The sequence below is a fragment of the Pteropus vampyrus genome, unplaced genomic scaffold (genome assembly GCF_000151845.1).
Source record: "Pteropus vampyrus isolate Shadow unplaced genomic scaffold, Pvam_2.0 Scaffold493, whole genome shotgun sequence".
In the NCBI taxonomy this organism is placed as follows: domain Eukaryota; kingdom Metazoa; phylum Chordata; class Mammalia; order Chiroptera; family Pteropodidae; genus Pteropus; species Pteropus vampyrus.
In genome coordinates this window covers 154,489-179,615 of record NW_011889274.1, presented here as the reverse complement: position 1 = coordinate 179,615, position 25,127 = coordinate 154,489, and the positions used below count along the sequence as shown (strand labels likewise).

At 43.5% G+C, this 25,127-nt stretch overlaps 1 protein-coding gene, 1 long non-coding RNA gene and 2 pseudogenes across 18 annotated transcripts in view; 2 read left to right on the top strand and 2 right to left on the bottom strand.

Moving 5' to 3' along the window:
* KIF5A (kinesin family member 5A) overlaps positions 1 to 25,127 on the bottom strand; it is a 44,449-nt gene that overhangs the window by 11,161 nt on the left and 8,161 nt on the right. For 5 of the 12 annotated variants that reach the window (XR_002777720.1, XM_023524781.1, XM_023524776.1 and 2 more), the window contains 26 exons: positions 19,951 to 20,038; positions 19,782 to 19,855; positions 19,258 to 19,362; positions 18,965 to 19,013; positions 18,487 to 18,542; positions 18,159 to 18,246; positions 17,757 to 17,881; positions 17,147 to 17,251; positions 16,813 to 16,961; positions 16,554 to 16,702; positions 16,082 to 16,257; positions 15,001 to 15,069; positions 14,080 to 14,286; positions 13,613 to 13,759; positions 12,858 to 13,046; positions 12,364 to 12,481; positions 11,936 to 12,000; positions 11,717 to 11,826; positions 11,227 to 11,328; positions 10,598 to 10,658; positions 10,304 to 10,375; positions 10,052 to 10,156; positions 7,257 to 7,473; positions 6,846 to 6,999; positions 6,458 to 6,540; positions 5,471 to 5,584 (listed from right to left, as the gene is read on the bottom strand). Coding sequence is in view for 10 of the 12 variants with exons in the window: in XM_023524781.1 (XP_023380549.1) it covers positions 5,471 to 5,584; positions 6,458 to 6,540; positions 6,846 to 6,999; positions 7,257 to 7,473; positions 10,052 to 10,156; positions 10,304 to 10,375; positions 10,598 to 10,658; positions 11,227 to 11,328; positions 11,717 to 11,826; positions 11,936 to 12,000; positions 12,364 to 12,481; positions 12,858 to 13,046; positions 13,613 to 13,759; positions 14,080 to 14,286; positions 15,001 to 15,069; positions 16,082 to 16,257; positions 16,554 to 16,702; positions 16,813 to 16,961; positions 17,147 to 17,251; positions 17,757 to 17,881; positions 18,159 to 18,246; positions 18,487 to 18,542; positions 18,965 to 19,013; positions 19,258 to 19,362; positions 19,782 to 19,855; positions 19,951 to 20,038 (2,977 nt within the window). In the remaining 2 variants the exon portion in view is untranslated. Of the gene's footprint in view, positions 1 to 2,089; positions 5,587 to 6,028; positions 6,057 to 6,457; positions 6,541 to 6,845; positions 7,000 to 7,256; positions 7,474 to 10,051; positions 10,157 to 10,303; positions 10,376 to 10,597; positions 10,659 to 11,226; positions 11,329 to 11,716; positions 11,827 to 11,935; positions 12,001 to 12,363; positions 12,482 to 12,857; positions 13,047 to 13,612; positions 13,760 to 14,079; positions 14,287 to 15,000; positions 15,070 to 16,081; positions 16,258 to 16,553; positions 16,703 to 16,812; positions 16,962 to 17,146; positions 17,252 to 17,756; positions 17,882 to 18,158; positions 18,247 to 18,486; positions 18,543 to 18,964; positions 19,014 to 19,257; positions 19,363 to 19,781; positions 19,856 to 19,950; positions 20,039 to 25,127 lie in introns of those variants that run through there. The other 7 variants (XM_023524782.1, XM_011382873.2, XM_023524780.1 and 4 more) reach the window with 7 other exon arrangements.
* Positions 46 to 24,844, top strand: LOC111732806. Of its 6 annotated transcripts, none has more exons than XR_002777725.1 (6): positions 46 to 288; positions 8,474 to 8,518; positions 12,827 to 13,008; positions 17,222 to 17,273; positions 19,220 to 19,365; positions 24,707 to 24,844. It is a non-coding gene; the product is annotated as an uncharacterized LOC111732806 (long non-coding RNA). The 6 variants fall into 6 exon arrangements; XR_002777722.1 differs by lacking the exon at positions 46 to 288 and adding an exon at positions 5,591 to 5,776; XR_002777727.1 differs by lacking the exon at positions 12,827 to 13,008.
* On the top strand, positions 15,323 to 15,440 carry LOC111732816 (annotated as a pseudogene).
* Positions 21,552 to 21,667, bottom strand: LOC111732811 (annotated as a pseudogene).

Below are 25,127 nucleotides of genomic sequence, written 5' to 3'. Positions count from 1 at the left end.
TAGGGCGGGGCTGGCTCCGCCCCCCGGCGCCTGCCCGCCCCTGCGCTGGTGCGGTAGGTGGGCTCACCTGGCGCAGGCATGCGCGCCCGGAAGCTGTGCGCCCTGAGGGCTGCGCGCAGATTGCGCGGCATTGGCTGGTCACCCAGGCAAAGGGGCTACAGCCTGGGCTGGCCTGCTTCATTCCTTGGTCGAGGGCTTCTTTGCTACGAAGTCGCCATCTGCCGGTTTTGCCCAGTTTCTAGGAGTAACCGCCAGCCTGAGGCTAACCCAAAAGCATTTCTTTACGAAGTAAGAGAACGCTTACGTAGTTTTAATATATGTGCTTTTAGAAGGGCCACTCTGCATCATTATAGAGGGTGACTGGAGTACTGCAAAAGTCTAGGCACGCACGAGATGATGAACTAAAACAGTGGCTGATGGGATGGAAAGAAGGGGATGTCATCTAGAGGTATAGTTTGATGTCAGTTTGAAAAATTCTTAGTGATGTGAGGTTTGAGGGAAAGGGGAACACAGCATGAATCCCAGGCTTCTCGCTAAGGTGAAGAAAGACAGTGGCGACATGAAAAGGAGCAGTTTTGGCGAAAAGATGAGTTCAGTTTGGAACTCGTTAGGTGCACCTGAGGACAATTGGACATATGGGCCCCGAGCTCAGCAGAATGGTCTGTGCTGAGAACACAGATTTAATTAATGTTGTGGAATATGTGGGTGTGGATGACATCTCCCAGAGAGAACAAAGAAAGAACCAAGGGCTGAACCCTGGTATAGACCAGCTTTTAAGAAGCTGGTGGGAGAAGATTGAGGGGGTGGCTGGAGAAGAAACCAGGACAGCAGGGTCACATAAACCAAGGGAGTCTAGTTTCAAGAAGGAAGGAGTGGAGAACTGTCAAATAACATGGAGAGGTGAAGCAAGACAAGTACAGAGAATTGCTCATTGTACTTGGTAACTAGTGACCTTTGGAAAAGCATTTTCAGCAGAACAAGAGTCAGAACAAGGTGGGCTTAGAAATGAGTGGGAATTTAGGAAATGGGGATGGAAAGCCTGAGACTTTTTCAGGAAATCTTGTAAGAAAACAAGATGGGGAGTCACTAAAAGAGAAACACAGTAAATGGGGAGACTTTTAAGGGAGACCCTACAAGGAGAAGAGAAGAAATTGATACAGAAGTTAACAAAAAAGATACATACTGCCCAATTCTGCATTGCTTTTAGTTATTTTATATATAGGGGGTTCTGAGTGTCTCTAGAATGAAGGATCTAGAAGGGACTTGCTTTGGCCTGGAAAAGGGGGATTTAGCGCTTGTCAGGAAGGACAAAGGAGAGGATCTATATAGATATATGTGAGTGTGTAGGTCTATGTGTGGGGAGATGAAGAATTTCATCCTCAGTTGCCTTGATTTTCCCTTTGAAGCAGACAAAGTATTGCCTAAGAGAGGAAGATGAGACGGAGTCTTGAGTGAGGGTTTAGACCAATTGCCCTGGGGGGTGGGAGAGGAAACAGCAGGGATACACAGAAGGAAGGTTAAGCAGCACGGAAGGTCCAGTTAGGTTTGCAGACTCTTTGTTTTTAATTGCCCAAGCGTTTTGGTTGTGCGGTTTTCTCCGTTCATCTCAGCAGCTTTGAGGTAAGAGCAGAGAAGATAGGTAGGGGTATATTCTAAAATGTGGGTTAGGAGGGTGATTGTGGTAGATGATTTTGGGACAAGAGATTTGAGCTGTTGGCAAAGTCAGCATAGAGATGCACTGGAGAAGGATGGGATTGATGCTGGGACTAAGGTGATGGTCTGGGGAAAAAATGAGACCATTTTTTGTTAAAAATTACCAACAACCTAGATAAGTGTTCACCAATAGTGGAATGGTTGAATAAGTTATAGGATAACTACATGAAACTATGTATCTATATTTTAATGAGATATATCTATATATATTGACATGAAAAAATTCCTCAGGATATATTGCCAAGTGGAAAAAAAAAAAAAAAACCCCTGTGTGTAAATAGATAGAAGAACATCTGGAAGGATATATACCACCCTGTCAAATACCATAATATGCAAGGAAAAGAGAGAATGGAGAGGGAAAAGATTTACAACACTGTAGAGTCATCATTGAATTTATTTTATTTTAAAGATAATCTATGTACATCAAATAAATACACACTGGGGTTTGTGCAGTTTGGTTTGTCTTCCACGCTAGCATGCAACATTTTGGCAGATGTGAGTGGGCAAGCCAGGTGCCCTCTGTGGTGACCCTGGCTCTCTGAAATGGATATGGTGAGTGTCGGTGGGGGAGGGGAGGAGGAGGAGGAAGATGTGGAGTGAACCTTCTGGTGAAGGCTTTGTGTGTGTATGTTATTTCTGAGTTATGTAAGTGAATTATATTTCCCTTACATCTTGCTAAAAAGAAGGCTGCTTCTTCGGTCACCTCTCTCCTCATCTGCCCCTACACCTTCACAATTTCTTATATTTTTTAAAAGAATCATTTGGTGGCAAGATTACATAAAACCCACTGGATTCTTAAGTGTCCTCCTGGTAAATATTAGCACAAGTCTACAGGTATACACGTTATCTTCTTCCTCTCTGACTGGGTCTGGAGACAAGTGTGGCTCATCGACCCACCCTTGCCCTCTTTGCTATGAATTGCAAGCTTGGGACAAGGAAGTCAGATTGAACCCCTTTACTGAGAACAGTGGTTTTCAAACTACTCTACAGAACCCTCAGGGTCTCTTAGGACTGTTCAAGAACTCCCCAACGAAAGAAGCATTTTCCATCAAATAAAAAAAATGCAAACTGCTCAGGTCTGCATCATTTAGTTATTTCTTATATCAGGGTTCTCTATAAGATTTGTTTTGAAAAATGTTTGAATATCACTACCTTAGATTTATTCCACATTTCTATGGTACTTTTTCCCTGCACTTCTCCTTAATTGCTAATAGGGGCCCAACAGGTCAAAGGAAAAGGGACTACTTTTCTTGAAAAAGTCTTGGGCCAATACAGCCTATATTAACCAATTGGCAGTCCTTGAGCTTTCTTTCCTGACTTAGAAGCTAGGAGATGGTTGCCCTGCTGCTGGGGGATCCTGTTTTTCCATCCTAGCTAAAACTGGATATCTGAACACCAGATTTTCTTGATTTAGACTGGCTTGTAACCTCCACTCTCCATCCCTGCAGTTACCTGGAAAGCCACCTTAGCACCATGTGGAAGGAAAGGACATCTCAAACCAAAACATAGTCCTATCAATTACATGAGGGGTAGGGAGCCTGGGGAAAGAGAGCCCCTAGTTCAAGCCCTCGGGCTCCTCCGCCTCGGGAAAATCTGCCCTGCCCTTTCTTTAAAGTGCACTTACGAGATGGGGACGTTATAGAAAGAACTCTTTTATGGAAAAATTTTTTTTTTATGTATATTGGGGAAAAGGCAGGCTCCAGCTTGAAAGGAAGGCATCTCAAGATAGCTATTTTACCAGTGAACTGGAAACCCCCAAACCAAAAGGTCAAAATGGGAAGAACATGCAGCCCAAGGAATCCAGCTTATGTGGCAAAAAATGCTTAGGAACTTCCCAGTCTGTTTAACCTCAAACCCAAAGAAGCAATCATTTGGCTATCCTTGCTTATAATTATACCATGGACAGATGAGCAACCATTTGACAGACTGTTAGAAGGGTCTGCCTCCTCAATTTTTCAAAATATTTCAAAGCAACTCTAGGTTCTGGTCATTAGCTGTGGCGTTGAGACTATTAAAAGGAGTTTGGAGAAGAAAGAGAAGTGATCCCTTGAGCAAGCCATGTTCTCAGTCATCCAAGGAGGAATAGGAAGAGGGAGGCAAAAGGCAGATTTCAGAGGGCAGAGATGCATACCTGGAATCCCTTGGTTTGAGTGAGGGGGGTGTATGAAGAAAATCCATATAATTTAGTAGTCCTTCCATTTTACCCTCTACTGTGCTATATGTGAAAGAGGAGGAAGGAAGATTCTATTTCTGTATCTTATGATGCTAAGACATTCTTCTGCTTAAGGCTTTGTGTGTATGTGTGTGTGTGTGTGTGTGTGTGTGTGTGTGTGTGTGAAGGATCACAGCCCTCTAGCTCCCGTTTTTCCTTTTATCTCCATGACTAACACCACGCAGTGTGAGAGACGTATATATGAGAGAAAGAAGAGACATATGCCCTCCTCCCTATTGCCCCAAATGAGGAGGGGTATACTATGCTTAGAAATTGCTAAATACATAATTAGATACTTAGAGAGTAAAACAGACATAGCAGCAGCTTTTGATAAATAGATACAGAGTACAAAGAGATACAGAGTAAGAGAAGACATCAAACAATACAGTCAAACAACAAGGATTGGGGAAGGAGTTAGCATCAGAGACCACAGGTTTGCAGCATGCTGAGAGAAGAGGCCTCAGTCCCTTTTAGAAACTGGAGAAGAAAGAGAAAGAGGTTGTGAGGAACCACCTGCAGCCCAGCCACTGAAAAGGAACAGGGTGACATTTGTACATACTTTGGTTTACAGTCCTGTTCCATTAATACCAACAACCAGACACCACCCTCCCAGCCCCTGCTCCTCTACCCCAGATCTTTCTAACTCCTCCTTCCCCATTCCTATTTCTTTGCTTCTCATGCCTTTTTGCTTGTCTGTGCCTGGCCTACTACTCTGGAAAAGCCCTGGAGAGGGCTCGGCTGGATGCAACCCGGTAAGAAACTGGCCAAGTTCTCTCATTTCTAGTTCTCCAAGGATCCAAAGTGGACCAAAAAAAAAAAAAAAAAAAAAACTGGATCCCAGTGCCCATTTCTTGGCCCTAAAGCAACCATGGTGAGAAGTCTGGTGGGCACACAAGAACCAGAAAGGTGCCTGTGCTATTAGAGGAGAGGACCTAGGGATAGAGGTAGAGAAGGCTTGGAGGTAAGGACACAGCTGTTTTCCATCTCACAGAGCAATATGAGAGAGGAGTGCTGACAATGCACCTGGAGAAACAAAAAGTTAGACCCCGAGCACTTTCTAAAGCTTATTGGTGACATATAGATATAATGAGTATAGGACACAGGTACAGAAATAAATCAAACATCTCCTTTACTGGAGATGTCTTAGAAAATACCTATCCATCCAAAATTATTTTATAGTGGAGGCAGAGGGAGGATTGAGTGATCTCCCAAGGTCTCCTAATATCTAATGCATCCTGTGACCTAAGGGTGGCTCTGGATCCATTTGCCTTTTTTCACTTCTTTTGACATGTGGCAGTGACCCCTAGTGGCAGAAAGGCAGTACTGTGGTTACTACTACTGCTGCAGGGAAAGCATAAGTGGGGAGGGGAGATCAGAGGACCTGGGGCAGTGTGACTGTAGCTCCTAGGACGGAGAAAACAGAAGTTGGGGGACAACTAAGTAGTAAAAGGTTTGAGATGATAAATAAAAGTGGGAGAAATAAATAGGCTGAGGGCAAGAAAGGAGGCAACCTGAGGCTGGTCAGAGGAATCGGCCTGAAGCTACCTGAAAGTGCAGGTATGCAGCAGTCCAGTGGGAGATTAGCTGGCCGCAGTCTCTTGGTGGAGAGGGAAAAGCTTGGCCTGGTCCTCAGCCTCATAGCCGCATGGCAGATCACTCCTAGAAGAAGAGACCCACCACAATCACAGCATTGTCAGCCCTGTATAAATGAAAGCATTCCTCTCATTCCGCTTTCATAGCATTCCTATGAGATAATAAAGGGCAGGGACTATTCAGGTTTTACAGGAATCCAGGGAAAAGCAAAGCCACAGAGATGGAGCTGACTTGCCCAAGATCACAAAGTTCTCCAAGGTAGGAGAGAAACCAAGGGTATCAGATTATTCCCCCAGCCCCATCACCAGAATACGGAGAAGCCACAGATGGGATTGGAGGAGGGGCCAGTATTCTGCAATGAGGCAGGGCAGTGATGGCAAGACCAATTCTCCATTTCCTTCCCCCCAACCCCCAAGGCCCCAGGGAACCTTTAACTAGGGCATGAGGGAAATTTAATCATTTCTTCCAGTCCCACCCAGAGAACCCAGGAGCAGTAAGGACTTGGTGTACCTATTGTCATTGATATCTGTAGCGTTTCCTGAAGAGATCATCATTGAGAACACAAGATTAGAAGAAAAAAAAGGACTGGGTGTTAGAAACAGTCTTCTTAACCCCTCTCTCACCCTAATCCCTTAAGAAAGAAAGGTGATTCTTTGAAGCATAGCTACATCTGGGTCTGTGGCATGCTATCTACAACCACTCCATACTACATCATTTTATTTGAGAAAAAGCCTTCCTGAGCCCTCACAAAGGAGAGTAGAGGAAAGGAAGGTAACGGTAGAGACAGGCATGGTAATAGGAGGAATCTACTTCTAAGAGTCCAAGATCCTGAAGGGACGGGCAGTGTTCAACCTGTAGGTACAGGGTCACTTACTTTTCTTATACTTTTCAACTTGCCCTCGGGATCCCAAAGGCTGGTGACCCATCTTTTTCACTTACCATTGTCCATGTTGGCCTTCTGGTAGGAAGCCAAGGGGCTGCCAGAAGACATGGTCCCACTGCCGGTACAGGAGTTTGCAAAGCTGGATGGAGCAGAGGAGAGAGATGCAGCCTTTGGCACCTACCCCCACTATTCCAAGGACCTTCATCCACACTCACCCTCTGGAATGGAGCCATACACCTCCCCCCACCGCCAGAGAACAAAGAACAACAAACATGGTCGCAGCTGGGAAGGCAGCCTTCTAATCATAGATGTGAAGTTGAGAAAGAGTTAATGAAGCTACTTAGGAAATAATTAAGTTTCACCCAATAATTGACCCAACCTTATGCCTTATAGGGTACAGAGAGCCTTAGGTCGGGACTCTAGTCCATGCCCATGGTCACTCACTACATATCTGAGGTGGTGCTAGGTGCAGGCTGCAGGTACAGATTCTGGTAGTTCTGGAAGAGGCTGTTGGTATAACTGATGCACTCGGGGCTTCGGGTACCATAGGGGTTGGTGGGTGAAGATGCTGGGTAGTGGCCAGGCCGGACGGGTTTGGCTGTGGTAAAGAAAAGAAAATGACCCTGAGGAGGCTATTTGTTACCCTGCAGTTGCCCTGGTCCACTGAAATCATTTAGCTAGAATTGAACTAGTCACCTATAATTCATTTTTATACTTTTTTGGGGTGATGGTAGGGTGAGGTGGCGGGGCATGTGGAGTAAGAAGCAATGATCTAGTTGCTTGACACGTAGGAATTTGCTGAATTTCCCCAGGTGGTAACTCCACCTTGCCTACTGCTATCCACTCTCCACTCACCAATCTGAGCAGAATGGCCCCTCTTGCCAGAGCTCTTGTACCGAACAGCCTCCTTGATGCGGTCCACTTCCTGCTGGTACCGGCGCTTGTCCTTCATGGCGCCCTCCTTGGCTTCCTTCAGTGCACCCTCCAGGGCCTTAACTCTCTCAGCCGTAGCCCTAAGTCGTTTTTCCAATTTAGGAAGCTCACAACGCAGATCTGCATTGTCACGTACCAGCTGTGGGGTGAGCCCAGGGAAAGAGGCGGAAAGAAAAGCAAGGGACCCAAGAGAGAGCCAGCAGTGGAATGGGGAATGCAGGTGGGGAGACAGAATAAAGAAAAATCAAGTCAGAGAAGACAGAGACCATGCATGCTGTTTCCTCGAAAAGCCTTACTCCCTTTACCTAACGTGCTGTTTTAGCCAGTTTTTTACCTCTTCTTGAGCAAATGGTGGTCAGGCATTAAAAAGTCACATTTTTTTTTCTGGGCAGCAAAATGTACCAACTCCATTGTAGCCCAGAACTCTTGTAACAGCATCCTGTCCGAGTCTCCTCCTGACCTAGACATAACCCCCTCAATATCTCACAGCTTATGCCAAACCAACAGCCCCAGGGCAACCATGGGGATGAAGCACCCCTCACCCAGAGATAGCTTTATGGGCATGCATAGGGCGGGGCAGCGAGAGCACAGTAGCAGTTTGGAGGGTGGATATGGCATTGAGTGCAGGTGAGGTACAGTGCAGAGCAGGAGCAGAAGCTGGAATACAGGAGTCCCCACTCACCCCTAACCCCCACACATACACACAACGACGCCCCATAGGAAGGAAAGAAAATGTTTGAGGTTCACAAACATTTGTGCTCATTACCTTCACAGTCCAGGATTTCCTGGGCTGTCCCTCCCTCATTTAAATTAAGCTACAGTGTGATAGCAACCACCTTGCAGCCAGAAAAGACCTCCTGATCTTTTTAGAGGGTCTCACACATGACTGGGAGCACTACAGATTGCCAAAGGAGCCGGCCTTAGAAGATATCAGGGAAATCAGTGTAGCTGGGAACAGTAGCAGAAAGGGCAGAGCTAGAAACACTTCTGTGCCCCTTTAATTTTGGACAATTTACAGATTATAAACAGTGTTTTGCTGTGATAATTGTTTAGCTTAATTAGTAATGGGGCTGTAGCCCTGGCTATGTAAGATTCTGTTGATGGAGAAATTTCTACATCTCTCTCATTTTCCTTTCTAGCCTCACGTCTGCTGCGGTAGGAAATTTTGAGGATCTATCCTATAGGTAAGTAGTTTTGGGTCTTTGGGACTTGGAGCAGAGGCAGAAGCTTCAGTGAGGCGTTGGGAGTGGGGAATAGCCTGTAATTTCCTGACATATGCCACAATATGGGTGAACCCGGAGGACATTACGCTAGGAAATAAATCAGTCACCAAAGGACAAATACTGTTTGCTATTCCACTTATGTGAGGTCGTTAGAGTAGTCAAAATCATAGAGGCAGAAAGTAGAATGATGAGTGCCAGGGGTTGAGGAGAGGGAGGAATGAAGAGTTAGTGTTTAATGGGTACAGAGTTTCATTTCTATAAAATGAAAAGAGTTCTGAAGATGCATGGTGGTGATGACTGCGTAACATTATAAGTGTATTTAATACCACAGAATTGTACACTTAAAAATGATTAGGGTGGTAAATTTTGTTATGTGTACTTTACCACAATAAAAAAAAATTGGGGAATAAAGCAATATAACATGCATTCAGATAGAGAAGGAAAATGAACACATGGAAATGAAAAAGAATGGCAGAACTGATTACAAATGTTTCTTTCATGTCTTTCAACTTTTCTATAATGTTGTTACACTGTTTTATATAAGCAAAGTGCCCCCTCTAGAGATAGCAGTAAAGCCCTCTGCAGGCCTAAATAAAATAAACTCTGTAGGCTGTCACTGGATTTTTTTCATTATTAAAAAAAGCAAAAAAAAAAAAAATGTACTGAGTATTTACTATATCTGCTGGGCAGAGCACTGGGAGGAAAAGAAGTTTAAGCTCAAGTTTGGCGAGAATATGAGTTTAAGTGAAATTTTAAGATGGATTTGAAAAGAAGGAAATGAAATATAGGTTAGGGTTTATCTTCTGAATTAGTTAGTAAAAGAGCCCGTTGACAGACTGTTGCATCTGTCTTCAAGTCTCAACTATTTGGCTCTGTCCGCACCAAACATTTCCTGTCCAGACTCCTTTGGACTGCCCCTTCTACCTCCCCGCCCCATACCTTTGAAACCCAGTCATCCACCTAAGAAACCGCAGCAGCAAGGAGGGGGACAGAGAGGCAGCAACTTAATACACAGGAGTTTTGCATGGCCCCAATCAGGGGCTGGATGGGCCATCTAGAGGACATCATTGAATTTCCCTGCATGCCTGCCCCAGGCCTAAACAGAGAGAGTTCTCTCCATGAGAGAAAGCCCAAATTCCCTGGCTTCTTTCTGTCTACTTTATGTGTCTGGCTAAAGTCTGACTAGTATCCTCGGGTATAGTTGCAGCCCCATGCCTCTGAACTCCCTATCACTTTCAACCTCTCTCTCCAACAATGTAGGCCTGGGGATTCCACTTTGAGAGAGAGGCAGGTTGGGAGCTTTGAGAAGGGAAACCAGGCATGGAACAAAGAACAAGGTAAAAGTGGAACCAAATATGGTATAAAGAAGGGATTAGTGGGAAAAGTAAGAAAAACATGCAAGTAGATTTCCCTAAATCCAGGGGGCCTCTGAGCATTTGGTATCCCAGGCATCTGGCCTTGAGAGTTCTCTTTACTGCTTCCCCCCACTCTTACCTGTTTGTGAACCTTTGTAAGCTGTTCCAGGTTGTTCTCAAGAAAGGAAATCTTCTGCTTTTGGGAGTGAATCCCCCCACTGTCCTCGGGCTCCATTTCTGCACTCTGATTAAAGACAGAGGGAAAGACGTGGTTGTACTAAAGCTGAACAGGCCCCATGCCAGCCAGCCCCACAGACCAGGGGCTGGAAGAACCTGAGGACTGGAGGACAAGATGGGGGCTGGGAAGAGCCCAAGTGAGGGTGGCACTCACTTTCTTGACTCGAGTCGTGACGTCTTGAACGAACAGCTTGCGAAGGTTGTGGAGGGTCTGGAGTTCCCGGGCCTGGAAAGAATGATAAAAGACTGGGATAGCCAAATAACAGGTCACTCTTCCCACTTCAAAATTACTGGAACCTTCAGTCTGTCTAGTCAAGTGAGTGTCACTCATCCTTTGAAAAAAAGTGTGCCTGATTATGCCATAGACTGACTTTGCAGAGAACAGGAGGAATGAGGTTAGAAAGAAATCAGGAAGAAAAGAGAAAGTCCCCACACCCTGTTAACTCACAACTGTCTCCTCCAGACCCTTGAGGTCCTGCTTGGACTGCTCATGTCGCTCGTACAGAAATCTGGAGGAAGGGGAAAACAGAAGAATCTCTCAAGACCCTCCTTCCTCCCTTTCTCCTCCCTCCTCCATTCCTTTTATTTATTTATTTATTTTATTACTTATACAAGTTACCCGTCTTCACTGTGCAGAATAGAAAGAAGAAAAAAGCAAGACATGTTTCATAAAAAGCCCATGATTTTACTACTTACAGATCAAACCACCATTAACATTCTCGTGTCCATCTTTCCAGACTCAAACCACCATTAACATTCTCATGTCCATCTTTCCAGACTCTTTTTTTCTATGAATGTACATCCCATATGCATTTTATGGGATCATAACACTCACACTTTTTTGTAACCTGAGTTTTACACTTAACATCTTTCCATGTCAGCTAATATTCAACAGAGGTTATTTCTGAAAGTCTCCTTCCCCCGAACCCCTTCTCTACTCATCAAATTATTCTTTTGAGGAATTGCTTCCTATGGTCACCATATTCACATCTTCACTGCACCCTGCCTCTGCAGGTGTGGCTGAGTGGCAGTTGGAGCCTATGTGGCTGTGGGTCTGCAGGCGGACCCATCACTCACGTCAGCTCCTGGAGTTTGGTGCTCTTCTCATGTTCTTCATTCTTCAGCTTCTCATAGTCAGCCTGAAGCTTCTCTAGCTCTAACTGGAGCTTCTGATTCAGGCTGCAGAGGGCAAGGAGATATTGGAGAGAACAAAAAGATATGAATGATGGAGAAAGGGAAGACCAGCTCCTCAAGCATTTTCCCTCTTTTACAAGTGAGTCCAGTTAGAACTGATGCTTCTACCTTCAGATATCACAGGCTTAGGCCACTGCTTCCAAGACAAAGTAAGAAACCCTGAACTATCTAATCAGAAGAGCCTCAAGAATTAGGACTAGTTCTTATGCCTTATACCTCCTGGAGCTGGACTGCAAAATCATGTTATCGTTGGAGGAATGATACATGGAAGTTAAAGAATTGGATCCTCGGCCAAGAGGGATGGATCATCTGAGTGGGCATGGCAAGGTGAAAGAACTGAGTGGAAACCAGAGCCACCCTCAGGAATTCTTACTCTTTGAGTTCATCGATGGTCTTCTGCTTCTCGTTGATCTCATCCCGGAGCCGGGCCAGCTGCCGGTGGTGGGCCTCCCGGTGACTCTCCATCTGTAGCTCCAGGGCCTTCTGCAAACAATGCCATCTCAAGCTCAAAGCCAGACTCCCCAACACCAGTTCAGCAAGGCCCAACGCAGTTCTGCCAGGCCCTGGTTATCCCCATACCTTCCCCACTCACCTTCATTTCGTCTGCATCCTGTGTGTCTGGCTCCTTGTCCTTCAGGGCCACTTCATGTACTGTTTCTGAGAGAAAGAGGGGAAGACAGCATATATTACATCTACCTCTTCCAGGAAGAATTTCACTTTGTGACCAGAGCTCCAGGCAAGGCAGGGGACATCTACCCAGAATTGGCCCACAGGGATGTGCTTCTGGATAGGACAGCCCCATATGATGTAGCAGGGACAGAGGACAATGGATTGTGTACAATAAGCTACATGCAAAAGCTTGCTAAGTAGCATATGAGTTAGTCTCCGTGATTTTAGTCTCATGCTTTGGGTGAGTGTGCTGTCCAGTGGTTTCTTTTGATGTCTGTCACTTTCCCTCCATGCACTCTCTGGGATCCCAGATCATAGGATGGGTGGATTAGAGATTTAAGAAGGCCTCACCCTGGGCCTGGAGCTTGGCCAATTCATCACTCAGGGAGTCATAGGACTCTTCTAGGTGCCGTTTCTTGAGCTCCATGCTCTGCATGTATTCTGTAAGTGAGCGGATCTTGGCCTCATGCTGGTGAGGGAAGGATTGGTGAGAGGAAGAAGATGGATGGAGCAAAGGATACAACTTTGGGGAGTGCAGACCTCTGTAAACTCCAGCTCTCCTCTCAGGCCCTCCCCTCCTGCCGTGCCTTCCGTGAGGATGCAGGGTCCAGGCTATTCCTCCGGAGACCTTTACTTTAGACCACATCAGCTCAAAGGCCAATGTCCCCCCGATCCTTTACTTCTCTAGTCCAGACTCTCCCCTGCTACCCCAAGCTCTTCTGTCTTTGACTTCAGTCGACCCTAGGCCCTTGACATAAAAGTAGGTCCTAGGAGTTTTATCCCATGACCACAGAGTCACCCTCTTATCCCACAGCGTGCAAAGGTTTTCAACCTCCAGCACTCACCTGGGAGATGAGGAGCTGGCAAGATGAGAGCTCCCGCCCAGTCACTTCCATCTTGCGATGACATTCAACCTGGAGGTTCTCCAGCTGCCGGCACCGCTTGACCACAGACTTGACCTCCGATTTGATTTTGCTGATGTAGAGTCGGGCCACGGTAAACTCCTCCTCGATGGCCCCACTGATCTCCACTGGCTGTTGGGGGAAAGGGAGGGAAGAGGTGCTCTGCTGCAGAAAACCTTTTATCCATTCTCTTCCACTCTGCCTATCCCCACACACCCATATACAGAGACTCAGGTGCGACAGGTATTCTCCAAATAACTTTTAGCAGTTCTCTATCACCTGACATTTCACATTATATCCCTCTAACTGCACTTAAAGATCCAATTCTGACAGTCACTCGCTTCCATCTTATAAAGTGATATGTTTTTCTTTTGCAGTCATACTGTTCCGCTTAATCACCCAGATGGGTCATTATCACTGCCACAGATCTGCATATATCATTTCTAAATCTGTGCCCCCTTCTCTTAATCCTGCTTTGAGCATATCTCCATTGCTCCTTTATTCAGCAGCCTTTAGAAGGTGTATTTTCAGTTGATTCTGTACAAACCTCTTCTTGTTTTCCTGTGTCCAGTTTGAGGGTGTGTTTCTTGAATCTTTGGCCTGCCTTTCTCAAGGGCCTGGGTTGTTCTGCCTTGCATCTCCCACCAGTGCCCAGAACAAGAATGACCTGAAAGCCTGCTACCTCTTTCTTCACTCACCAGTTTAATCTCCCCGTTGCCCACGATGACACTGAACTCACTCAGGTCCTTCATCAGCCCGTTCAGCACCTCAGCAATTCGTTTTCGCTGGTGTCCACTGACCTCCTGTAGCCGCTGCAACTCAGACTCCAGGGACAGCATGGTGGCCTAGAGATAGCCCCTCAGGTCATCCCATCACCACCTTTCTGCTCCCTTCCCCAGCCCAGGCAGAGGCCTCTCCCTTCATGCATGACCCTGACAGCTGCTATGGCTGCTATGAAGAAAACATAGGCCCTGCAGAAAGGTCTGGAAAAGAGAGGGATCAAGAGGGCTAAGTGTAGTGGGCCAGTGGAGGAAGGTCTCACAACACACTGAACAGCAGTACAAAGGTACAAACATTATGCAGCCCTGGAAGGAAGGAGAGGTCCCTTTGGATGTGGAGGATGTTCTGAGGCCAGGGAGCGCTTAGATTCAGGTCAGCCACTCACCACCTTCTGAGACAGCTCATCCACCAGAAGCTGGTTCTGCTGGCTCTTTTCTTCCACCTCTTGGGACTTCTGGTCGTAGTTCACAGCCAGCTCCTCCAGGGCCTGCAGCACTTCCTTCACCTCATCCTTAGCAGCATCGTTCTCTGACTGCAGGTGGCTCAACTCTTGCTGGACCTTCTCATTGTCACCTCGAGTGGACACCAGCAGCTTCAAGGGAGAGGGGAGGCATGTGAGAGAGTCTGCTGCCACTGACCACTTCTGTGGCCACTTGGTCTGGGGAAGCTGAGCCCCCGTCCCAGGCATAGCTCTAGGAGAGTGGCCAGGGCCAATATAAGAGTCAAGAGGAAGTGGGCTTTAGGCTTCTTAGAAATAAGGCATCAGAGATATAGAGAACAAACTGATAATTGTCAGATGGGAGGGGTTGGGGGCTGGGTGAAAAAAGTGAAGGGATTAAGAAGTACAAATTGGCAGTTACAAAACAGTCACAAGACGTAAAGTACCTCATAGAGCCTATAGTCAATAATATTGTAATAACTATGTATGATGCCAGGGGGGTACTAGATTTATGTAAGATTTATGTAGATTTATGTACTAGACATTTGTAAGTTATACAAATGTCTAACCATTATGCTGTATACCTGAAACTAATATAATATTGAATGTCAACTGTAACTGAAAAAAAAAATTTAATTTACTCAAGCTTGGCTTTACCTAAATAAATAAATAAATAAATAAATAAATAGGGCAACAGAATGAAGAATCACCTAGACACCAATTAAGTCCCCAAACTTCTATAGTTTTGGAGGTGACTAATCTTAGCTGAATGCTCCTTATTCCATCTGACTGTAAAAAGATCTTTCTTTTTAAGCCTTCCAGGGATGAACACCTCTCTCCTCCATGTCTTGCCCTCCTCCCCATTACCTCTTCCTGGTCCAGCATTTGCTGCTTGAGCTTCTCTATGAGCTGGCTCTGCTGGTTGATCTCATCATCCTGTTGGAGGCAAGAGGGAAAGGTGGAGTGAAGGGAAGCTAGTCGTTCCAGTTTAGCCTTATGGGATTGAGGGAGCAGTAGGATCCTGATAAAATCCAGATACTATAGGCTTTGAATTAAAACCCTCATATCCTAAAAGAACATCTTCAGCTTCTTTCCTCAACTTCTACCCTCACTTTTAAATTCCTTTCTCCCTGGAAGTTGGTATAACCTTGACAATACACAGCAAAAGGCTTAAAATGTTCATATCCTTGTCTATGGCCATGCCACCCTCAACAAGCCCAATCCCGTCTGATCTCGGAAGCTAAGCAGGGATGGGCATGGTTAGTACTTGGATGGGAGACCACTAGGAAGACCAGGTGCTATAGGCATAAAAAATAAAAAATAAGGGATTGTAAGCTGACAAGGTCCTTGCAATCTGTGAGGTCAACCAAGGGTTGGCTCACCTAAAAAATAATAAAAATAAATAAAATTTTTAAAAAATGTTCATATCCTCAACCTAGACATTCTACTCTAGTGCTCCATTCTAATCAAATCATTCAAAAGCTAAGTATTATGTACAAGAGGCAAAGTTAGTCATTTCATAATAATTTATAAAACAAAACAAAACGAAAAACTAGAAAGCCTGTAATAAGTGAATGGTTAAATATATTCTGATAAATGGACTGTTAAGCAGCCATTTAAAAATACTTTTATGAAGAATTGTTAAAAGTAAGAAATTGTTCATTATATAATACTGAATGAAAAAAATTGAATGCAAAGTTACATATACAGTATATCTCAGTTGTGTGGTATATGTACAAAGAAAAGCAAAATGTTAATAGTGTTATTTCTGAATGGTGGAATGATGGATGATTTTAATTTCCTTCTATGTATTTTTATTTATCTTCTACATTTTCAATAATGAGCATTTATCCATTTTAAAACCATAAAGGGGCCATATAAGCTAATTTTTAAATCTCTCACTTCTCTCCCCACTGGACTCACCGGTGCCCTGCCTAACTGTCCTCACCTTGTCATCAAGCTGCTTGTAGAGGCGGCGGATTTCCTCCTCATATTTCTGCCGCTCCTCGGGCGCAATACGCACCACGATGGAGGAGTTGTCATTCACTGGTGTCTCCTCGCAGAGCTCAGCTCCCAAGGTTGCATCCTCCCCGGCCAGGCGCTCTGTCTCAGGCACATTCTCTCCTGTTGAAGGGGCAGAACAAGGTGAGGGATGGGAGAAGGGAAAGCGGCATCCAACAGTCCTTTCTCTCTCACTTCTCAACACCAAGACTTCCAAGACTCCTTCTCTCTTGCCAAGTGGACCTTTTCGGGGGTGGGGGAGTATGGTAGTCAGGCCCTTGCCCCTTCCCTCATGGCCGCTCTGCTGCACTCCTCCAGAAATATAGCCCTTAAGCACGACTCCAGACAGGACCCTCTCTGGCTCCCTAAGCCCCCTCCTCCTCCTCCTGTCTCTTGTGCCTTCAGGTCCCCTCTCTAACCATTGCGCCAGCGGCTCAGCTCAGCCTCCAGCTTTGCAATTGTTTCCTTCTGAGCCTTTGTCTTTTCCTTCTCCTTCTCATATTTCTTCTTCCACTGCTCAGCAGTCAACTCTAGATTCACTGAGGCAGTGTTCTTAATAGTCTTTGCCCTGGGTGAGGAGAAGGGAACAAAGAGACAAGACCTCCACTAAGGCTCACGTGACGCTGAGGGGAGAGAGCGGCAGGGGCTGGGCAGGGAGCTAGGGACCCCGCCACTGACCGCTGCCCAAACATCAGGGTAGACTTGGTCTCTGCATCATTGTAGCTGGATGGTGAGCAGCAGATGAACATAGTTGTCCGGCAGTTTCCTCCCAGGGAGTCCTGGAGAATCCGTGTCATTTTGCTATCACGATATGGAACATAGCTTTTCTGGAGTAGGAAGATGTGAATCAGAAAAATAAATTTAAGAGGAGAATCAGAAAGGACAGTGGTGCCGACTAGAGATTGGGCAATCCATGAATAGGGGCATGGTAAAATGGCAGCCTCAGGAGAAGGTGGAGGAAGAGAAGGTGGGAGATGGAGTAGAACTTGAGGGGTGAGGGGACCGTGCTCACAGTGCCCTCAGCCAGCGCAGAGATCACATTCCCCAAGGCTGACAGTGACTTGTTGATATTCTTTGCCTCATCCAGGACAGCTCCCTCTGCTCCAGTCTTGCTGACCTACCAGGACATTAAAGGACGAGTATGTCATGCAAAGGGAGAGGGCTCTTACCACCTATTTTCTATGTAGTGGGGCTCAGCCCAAGGAGGGGAGAGAACAGGGAAAGAGGACAAAGAAGGCCCTTCCTGTTCCCTTAAATTCTCTTGCCAAAGGCCATCCCTCCTGTCTACATTTTATCCATATTATGTGACCCTATTTATATGAAATGTACAGAAAAGGCAATTCCATAGAGACAGAAGGTCAATTAGTAGCTGCCAGGGGGTGGGGGTGGGGTGGGGAGAATAGGGTGTGACTGTTAACAGATGATGAAAAATTTCTGGAATTTGTGGTGATGGTTACACAATCTTGTAAACATCCAAAAAACCACTGAATTGTACACTTTTAAATGGTGAACTTTATGGAATATGAATTATGTCTTAATTTAAAAAGTCATTTTGATTTTAAAAATGACCACCCCCCACCCCAGACTTCCTTCCCTCCCCATCCCACCCCAAGATCCTCAACCTTCTCGCTCCCAGCCAGGTCCACCAGATACAGCTTCCCACTGAGCTTCTGCTCAGTCTCCATGTTCTCCTGCTTGATGTTGATGAGGAAGATGCTATGGCTGCGAGAGCTGTGCTCATTCATGTCTGTGAGAAGAAGAGAGAAACATTCCTGGTACCAACTCCAGAGGACTGAAGCCCTAAGCCTGGCTTCTCCTGTCTGCCATCCCCACCCACCAAGAAAGAGGGTGCTGCCTGGACTAGCCCTGCCACTATATCTCCCAGGCAGCAGGGTCACACAAAGAGGGTCCCTTCTCCTCTGGAAAACACAGTTTTCCTTTGCTATCTTTTGAGTCCTTCAGCCCCCAAGGGCACAGAGGAAAGACAGACCCCAGACTCAAGAGCCCCTTAAATCCCCACTCACTGGTGACAGCCACATGACGGTTTGATTTCCCCTCGTCAATCACATCTAAAATCTCCTCTGGGCTGGACACAAAGCGTTCAGTACAACCCTGCAGGGGGCAAATGGACAATGACCCATAAACTTTGATCTGCAAATTAAATTACCTGCACAATAATGAAATGACCTTTTCAGACAGTGTCCTTTCCAAGCCCCCAGACTCTCCCCGGCCCCTTGTCGTATCTCACCCCTCCAGGAGATCCACCCTCCAACTTCTAGATTACTGGTCTAACCTCTTCCCATACCCACACTCTCAATGCACTGGCCTGGGTACCTCTATCCCCACTCTCACCTTGACAAATGGCACCCGGTTCTTGTCCTCATGCACAGACAGATTTGTCTTGGTCACTGAATCAAGACAATATAGGGTGAGCAAAGCCAGAACTTCTACCCTCCAACCCCCAAACCCCCGCACTATATAGTCTGCTCAGATGGTCATTTCTTCTATGTGCAAAAGGGAGGAAGACTTCCCTGTGAAGCCTAAACTCCTTGTATGTGCTGAAGACTCAATTTCTCCCCCTGCAGGATTCTAGCCCCAGGGGTCCAGCTTGTCTCAGGCTGTGGGCCTGGGCATCTAAGCTCATATTCTGACCCTTTCAGTTTTTGGAAGTCTTGGTAAGTAGCGGCAAGGAACATGGGTATGAGTATGTGGCCCTTGTGTGCCCTCTGCATCTCTTGCCAAACATACCTAACTCCAAGAGCAGTGTGATCTTTCTCTTCCTTGCCCTCCTCACACCCCCACGCACTTGCTAGAGTTAAACACCACTTACCATCCAGAAGGTCACGAATTTTGTCCAGGTAAATCTCAAAGTAAGAAACCTGGTTAGGGAGAAAGGAGGAATATGAAGTGAAGAAGATATATCTTAAGGAATCTCAACCTAATGTAACCTTCTCCAACAGTAGTAGTGAGAGGAAAAGAACAGAAGAGACTATCTTGGGGGAGAAGAACTGAGGTAATCAGAGGGAGAGAATAAATTGGGGTGCCCAGGATCTTGGTGGTTTCATACTAGATCTGTTTTTCCCAGTCCCCATCTGACGATGCCCAGGGTCATTCCCTGATCACCTTGATGTGGAACTCAAGATTCTCATCCATGGAATAGATGTGGTTGAAGATGTCTCGGGCAATTCGAGGAATAATTCCCATCAGCTGAGGGTCATGCAGCTTTCCCTGGTGAGTAAGGGTATTCCAGAATGAGGCTGGGGCTCAGGAAGAATGAGACCACTCAGAGGCGTGCAAGAGACCACAAAGGTAATAGTTGACAGGAACCATACTAAGTTAGGAGACAGTCACTGTCATGTCTACCTTTCAGTGGAAAAAGGAGAGAATTAAACAGTCCTTTGGACTTCCGTTGCTGCTGCTTTTCCAGATCAAAAGAAGAAAACTAGAGTAGTGGAAAGAACAAACTGCAGCAGGCTGAAGGGATTCTGTTACACTCCCACTAGAATATGGCCCCTCAGTTCATCCTTGGGACCCAGCTACCTCTGAAATAGGCAACCCTGGATTCCTAGCTCTTCTCTCACTGAGATTCCTTGGCCTCCCAACATCACTCCCTGCTCCTCACCCTTCATGGAAGTCAGAATCCTCACCTCCATAGTATGTGTTTTTCCTGAGGATGTCTGTCCATAAGCAAATATGGTGCCATTGTAGCCAGCAAGGACATCTGGAAGAGATGGTGGAGAAAAAGCACTGGTGGAGAGAAGTGGGGGAGGGAATGGGGAGCTGGAAAAAAATGCATTCTAAAAATGCATCCATTACCTTTGACAATCTGCATGGCACATGCATGATAAACTTGCTCCTGAGTCGTGTTTGGGGGAAATACACGGTCAAAGACATATGGCTTTCCCTGGAGTGGAAATAAAAGATGGTAGGGTATGAGAGAGAAGAAATACTGAAACCTCTTCCATCAGTCTGAGAAGGCACTTGTTCTTTAACCATCCATATGCATGGACAATTATGGGGATGAGGGAAACTAGAGAGAAACAAAATTTAGTATTGCTATTAAGAGTTGTGTCCATGTGGTAGAGAGTGTCATTGAGGAGTGTCACACAGTGAGATTGTGTGAGGGGATCTCAGTCTGGGTATGATGATCTAGCACTCCACCACCGTGGACCCCCCACACCGGGAAACGAAGTGGGAAAAGACAACAGAAGCACAGGCTACAGAGAGGACATAACAACTCATTAACATTAAAAATCTGCCCCAAGTTTAAAAATATCTTCCTCAATAGATCCATATGTCCTGATATGGAAAGACCTTCAAGATGTGTCAGGTGAAAGATGCAAAGTTAGAGACCGATATATAGTATGTTCCCTATTATATAATGTGTGTGTGTGTGTGTGTGTGTGTGTGTGTGTGTGTATGAATCTATATTGAGCTGCTGAGCTGCTGTGGAAACATTGACACAAGCTCCCTTTAGAAAGGAATATAGAAAATCAGAAATATGGGTCTCCCTTTAAGGAAGCAGCTTTAAGTAAAGAGAAAATGAAGCACATCACTCAAACCTACAAGTACTTTGCTTAACTCAGGTAACATGTTATAAATCATGTGTGCTGATAAGAATGCTAAAGATACAAAATATTTACAACCCAAAGAGCCAAACAAAGAATATATTTGATATCTAATCATATTAAAGGGAAGATCTCTGGTAAGATTAAATGAAACTAAGCTTTTTCTCCATCATGTGACAAATTTCTCAGTCCTGATTACCTGCCATTCCGTATAAAGAGATCATGATTTAGTTGTCAAATAGTTTCACTACAAAGCCCATCTTTATCCAACTGAAACATAAACCTTTAGGTCTATGGACATCAGAATCTAGGAGACACATTTTAACTAATTAAGGAAAGTCATGAAACTTGGCTAAAGCTGGAGATGTGGCTCTAGGTATAGTTACAATAGCACATCAATTTATATATATTTCTAGAAGAAATTACACAAAAGCATGAACAGTGTTTACTTTGGGGAGAGAAACTGAAAAAGCAGAGGCTTTCATTTTTCATTTTGTATCCTGGATTATTGACATGTTTAAACCATGTATAAGTGTTATATTTTTTATTTTTTGATGTCAATGAAGATGAGACAATAGTGCATTATTTTGTTTCCTTCTTTTTACTTCTTTGCGTAAAGGAAAACTAGTAAATATTATTTTTAATATTGATAAGATTTTAAAAATTTGGCTTATGACAAAAATCTACCTGAAATCGTTATCTCGTCTTTGTGGTAAAAGCCTCTGAAACCCAAAAAACAGACTCCACCAAGAGAAAGAAGTTGTGAAGGCACTCTACAGAGAAGGGAGTACTATAAACCGAGAGCATCTTTCTTTTTTTTAATTTTTAAAAATTACTTATTATTATTTATGCCTCCAGCACTTGGTCTTCCTAGGTGGTCTCCCATCCAAGTACTAACCAGGCCCAATCCTGCTTAGCTTCTGAGCTCAGACATCAGGCTTGTTCAGGGTGGCATGGCCATAGACCATGGACCATGGCTCCATGGGGGTGTGTGAACCCAGGACCTTCTGCTTGTAAAGCAAGGGTGCTAACTGCTACACTATGGAACCACGTCCAAGATAGCATCTTTCTAGAAGACAATTCTATTAACTATTTAAACGTCCATACTGTTTGTACTCTGTACCAACAACTCCAGTGCTAGGAATTCACTTTACAACACTTGCTCAAGCATTTAAAGAAGTTCACTGCAACTGTGTGTATTAAAGAAAAACCAAAAACAATTCAAACATCCATCAAGAAGATGTTGGTTATAATCCTACCACATTCTACCCCTGTTAAAATGAGCCAGGTTGGTTTAGATATACTGACATGTCCAAGGTCCATTGTTAAGTGAAAAAATAAAAACAATGTATATTATGTGATTACACTTTTAAAAAGGCGTATGGATAAAATAGCCTTAGAAAAAAAGATAAAGAAGACTATACAGACCTGTTAATGGTAGTTATCACTGGAGAGCAGAATGACGGAACTTATACTTACTATATTTTTCTGTGATATTTAAATATTTTATAATGACAACATATTGCTTTGAAATTAAAAAATAAAACATTACAGATGATGTTATAAAAAATATGTAATGACATGACAAGGTATGCATGAAAAGCAAAAAGGTGGTTTTTAAAATAGTAAGCAATGTTAAAAAAAAAAGTATGCGAAGGATGATTCCATTTCTGTAAAATCAAATATGTATATGTATACCTTGCATAGAAAAACATGTTAATAGTAGTTATCCTTGGACAGTGAGATTTTAGGAGTTTTTTGTTCTTTTGGATTTAGATTTAAAACTTATTCTAAAATAAAGATATGTGATTTTTAAATAAGAAAATTTTAGGTTTTTAAAACAAAGCTAATATTCTTATGACATAAAGAACTCTCATAAATTAGTAACAAAAAGACAAACTAAACAGAAAAAAATGGACAAGAGCTAGGTACTTACAAAGGAATACAGATGTTCAACATTTTTGAAGAAAAGGAAACTAGAACAGTAACATCATTTTGTACCTATTAAGCTGGAAAACAAAACAATTGTAATACTCCTTGTAGCTGAGGGTTCAGGAAGTATAATTTCCTTAAAATGAGTACCTTCATTCTTTTCTGGTAGGACTGTACACTCAAACTTTTTTGGGTGTAATTATATATGTCCATTGACCCAGATATATTTGTAGCCAATACTTAGCCACAAGAGTGTTTATTATCGCACTGCTTATAATAACAAGAAATTAAAAACAACTCAAAGGAATAACATTTAGGGGACTGGTTTAGATAAGGAATTGATTAAATTATGGCATGTGCATATATTTTATTCTTTGCTATTTAAAATGATGTCATAATAGAAGATTATGACGTGTTGAATGAAACAACTCTAACACAAAGACGTGTTGAATGAAACAACTCTAACACAAAGAGCACAGACTGTATTATTCCCTTAATATGAAGTTCAAGAATAGACAAAGCTTATCTATAGTGATAGAAGTCAACATAGCCATTGCCTGGGGATGATACTGACAGGAAGAGGGCACAAGGGAGCTTTTTAGGGGTGAAGGAAATTCTCTAGATCTCATTCTGGGTAATGGTTACATGAGTGTCAAAATATGTTATAAAATTCATCAAGCTATTTGCATAAGATTTGTGGACTTGCTGTACATAAATTATACCCCAATAAGTGCTATCATGAAATACAGCATCATAAAACAATGGCTCCTAATATATGAGTTGATGCACAACCTCATTGATAATAAGAGAAATGCATATTAAGACTAAGAAATACCATTTTAACTTATCAGAGTGGCCACAATAAAAGAGTTTGATGATGCACTGCATTGATGAGGGCATATATAAACTGGGCCACTCTATGAAAGGCGACTTGAAACTAGCTCTTAAATTTTTAAATGCATATACCTTACGCCCTCCACTTCTAAAAATGTATCCTACAGACATACTGCACATATGAAAAAAATTATATATACAAAGTCATTCAGTTGTTTGTAATAGCAAATGATTAGGACAACCGTAAATGCCCATCGATAGGGATCTGGTTAAATAAATTATAACATATTATACAGTTATTGAAAAGAATGAGATATATCTTTATGTGCTGATATAAAAAGATCTCTAAGACTCATTTTTTTTTTAAAAAAGCAAGGTACAGAACAGTATGTATACTATGCTACCCTTTGTGTTAAAAAAAAAGAAAAGCATATGCGTGTGTATATGTATTTGCTTATAAATGTGTAGTATGCTTTCAGAAACATCCACAAGAAACTTTGCCTTCTGAAAGGAGAACTGGGTGGCTAGAAAAGAGGGGTAGGAAGGAGGCTCACTTTTCATTATACACTTTTTTATGTTATTCAAGTTTTGTCACATGTGCATGTAAGACTTATCCAAAAATTAAACATTTAAAAAATAAAATTATCTAAAAATGATGGTAAAATTTTTTTAATGAAAAAATAGCTTACAAAACAACATATAGTTATGATTTATTTTTAATAAAATTGATATATGTATATATGCAGGAAAAATAAACACCAGAAACAAATACATCAAATTGTTAACAGTGTTTTCCCTGGGGTGGTGGTGGGATTTTTGACTGATTTTTAGTTTCTTCTACGTGCTTTTGTTTTTAACTTAGTCAACAATTAAAATATATTAGTGTGCAATCAGGTTATACTTAATATTATTAAAGAAAAATCTACCTTGATTCTTTTTTTTTAAGGTGTGAGTTAAGTTTATAGGTTATTCATAGGACTTTCGTGAATTTTCCATCCTTTTTACCTGTAGAGTTTATCATTACACTTCATTACAAAGAATAAAATCCTTATTACATAGAATACAATCATCGTGTTACAATAAACAGATTTAGACAAATTGATGTCTCTCCTCCTCAGTGATAATATCTTTCTTTTTAAAATTTAATTTAATTTTTTTCATTGATTCTTGAATTGTTATCTAACTCAATGTTTCTTGATTCTTGAATTGTTATCTAACTCAATGTTTCTCCCATCTAGTGGCCAAGAAACAGAAACAATCAAGACACACCTATCTCAGGCCAATGACTCTCACCTCTTCTCTGCCAATGATGTCTATCCATGCTTCTTGAAGCCAGGCATGCAGCCAAAGGGGATTAAATATAACTCTCAAGCCAACCTTGCCCCTCCCTTCTTCCCTTCTGGGAACACCGGCACCAACACACACACACACACACACACACACACACACACACACACACACACACACAGAGTTAAAGAATTCCAAATGGTGTTGTGGACTCATTAAAATGGAGGGCGCTCTCCAAGTGCTGAAAGCATTTATTGTCTGAGGAACCCCTTTTCCTCAGCCTAGGCTAAGAGAAAGCGATTGGAGAGGGAGGAAGGGTGGCATTCTCAGTACTGTGAGGATAAAAGATATCTAAGAGGTAGAAATGGGTGC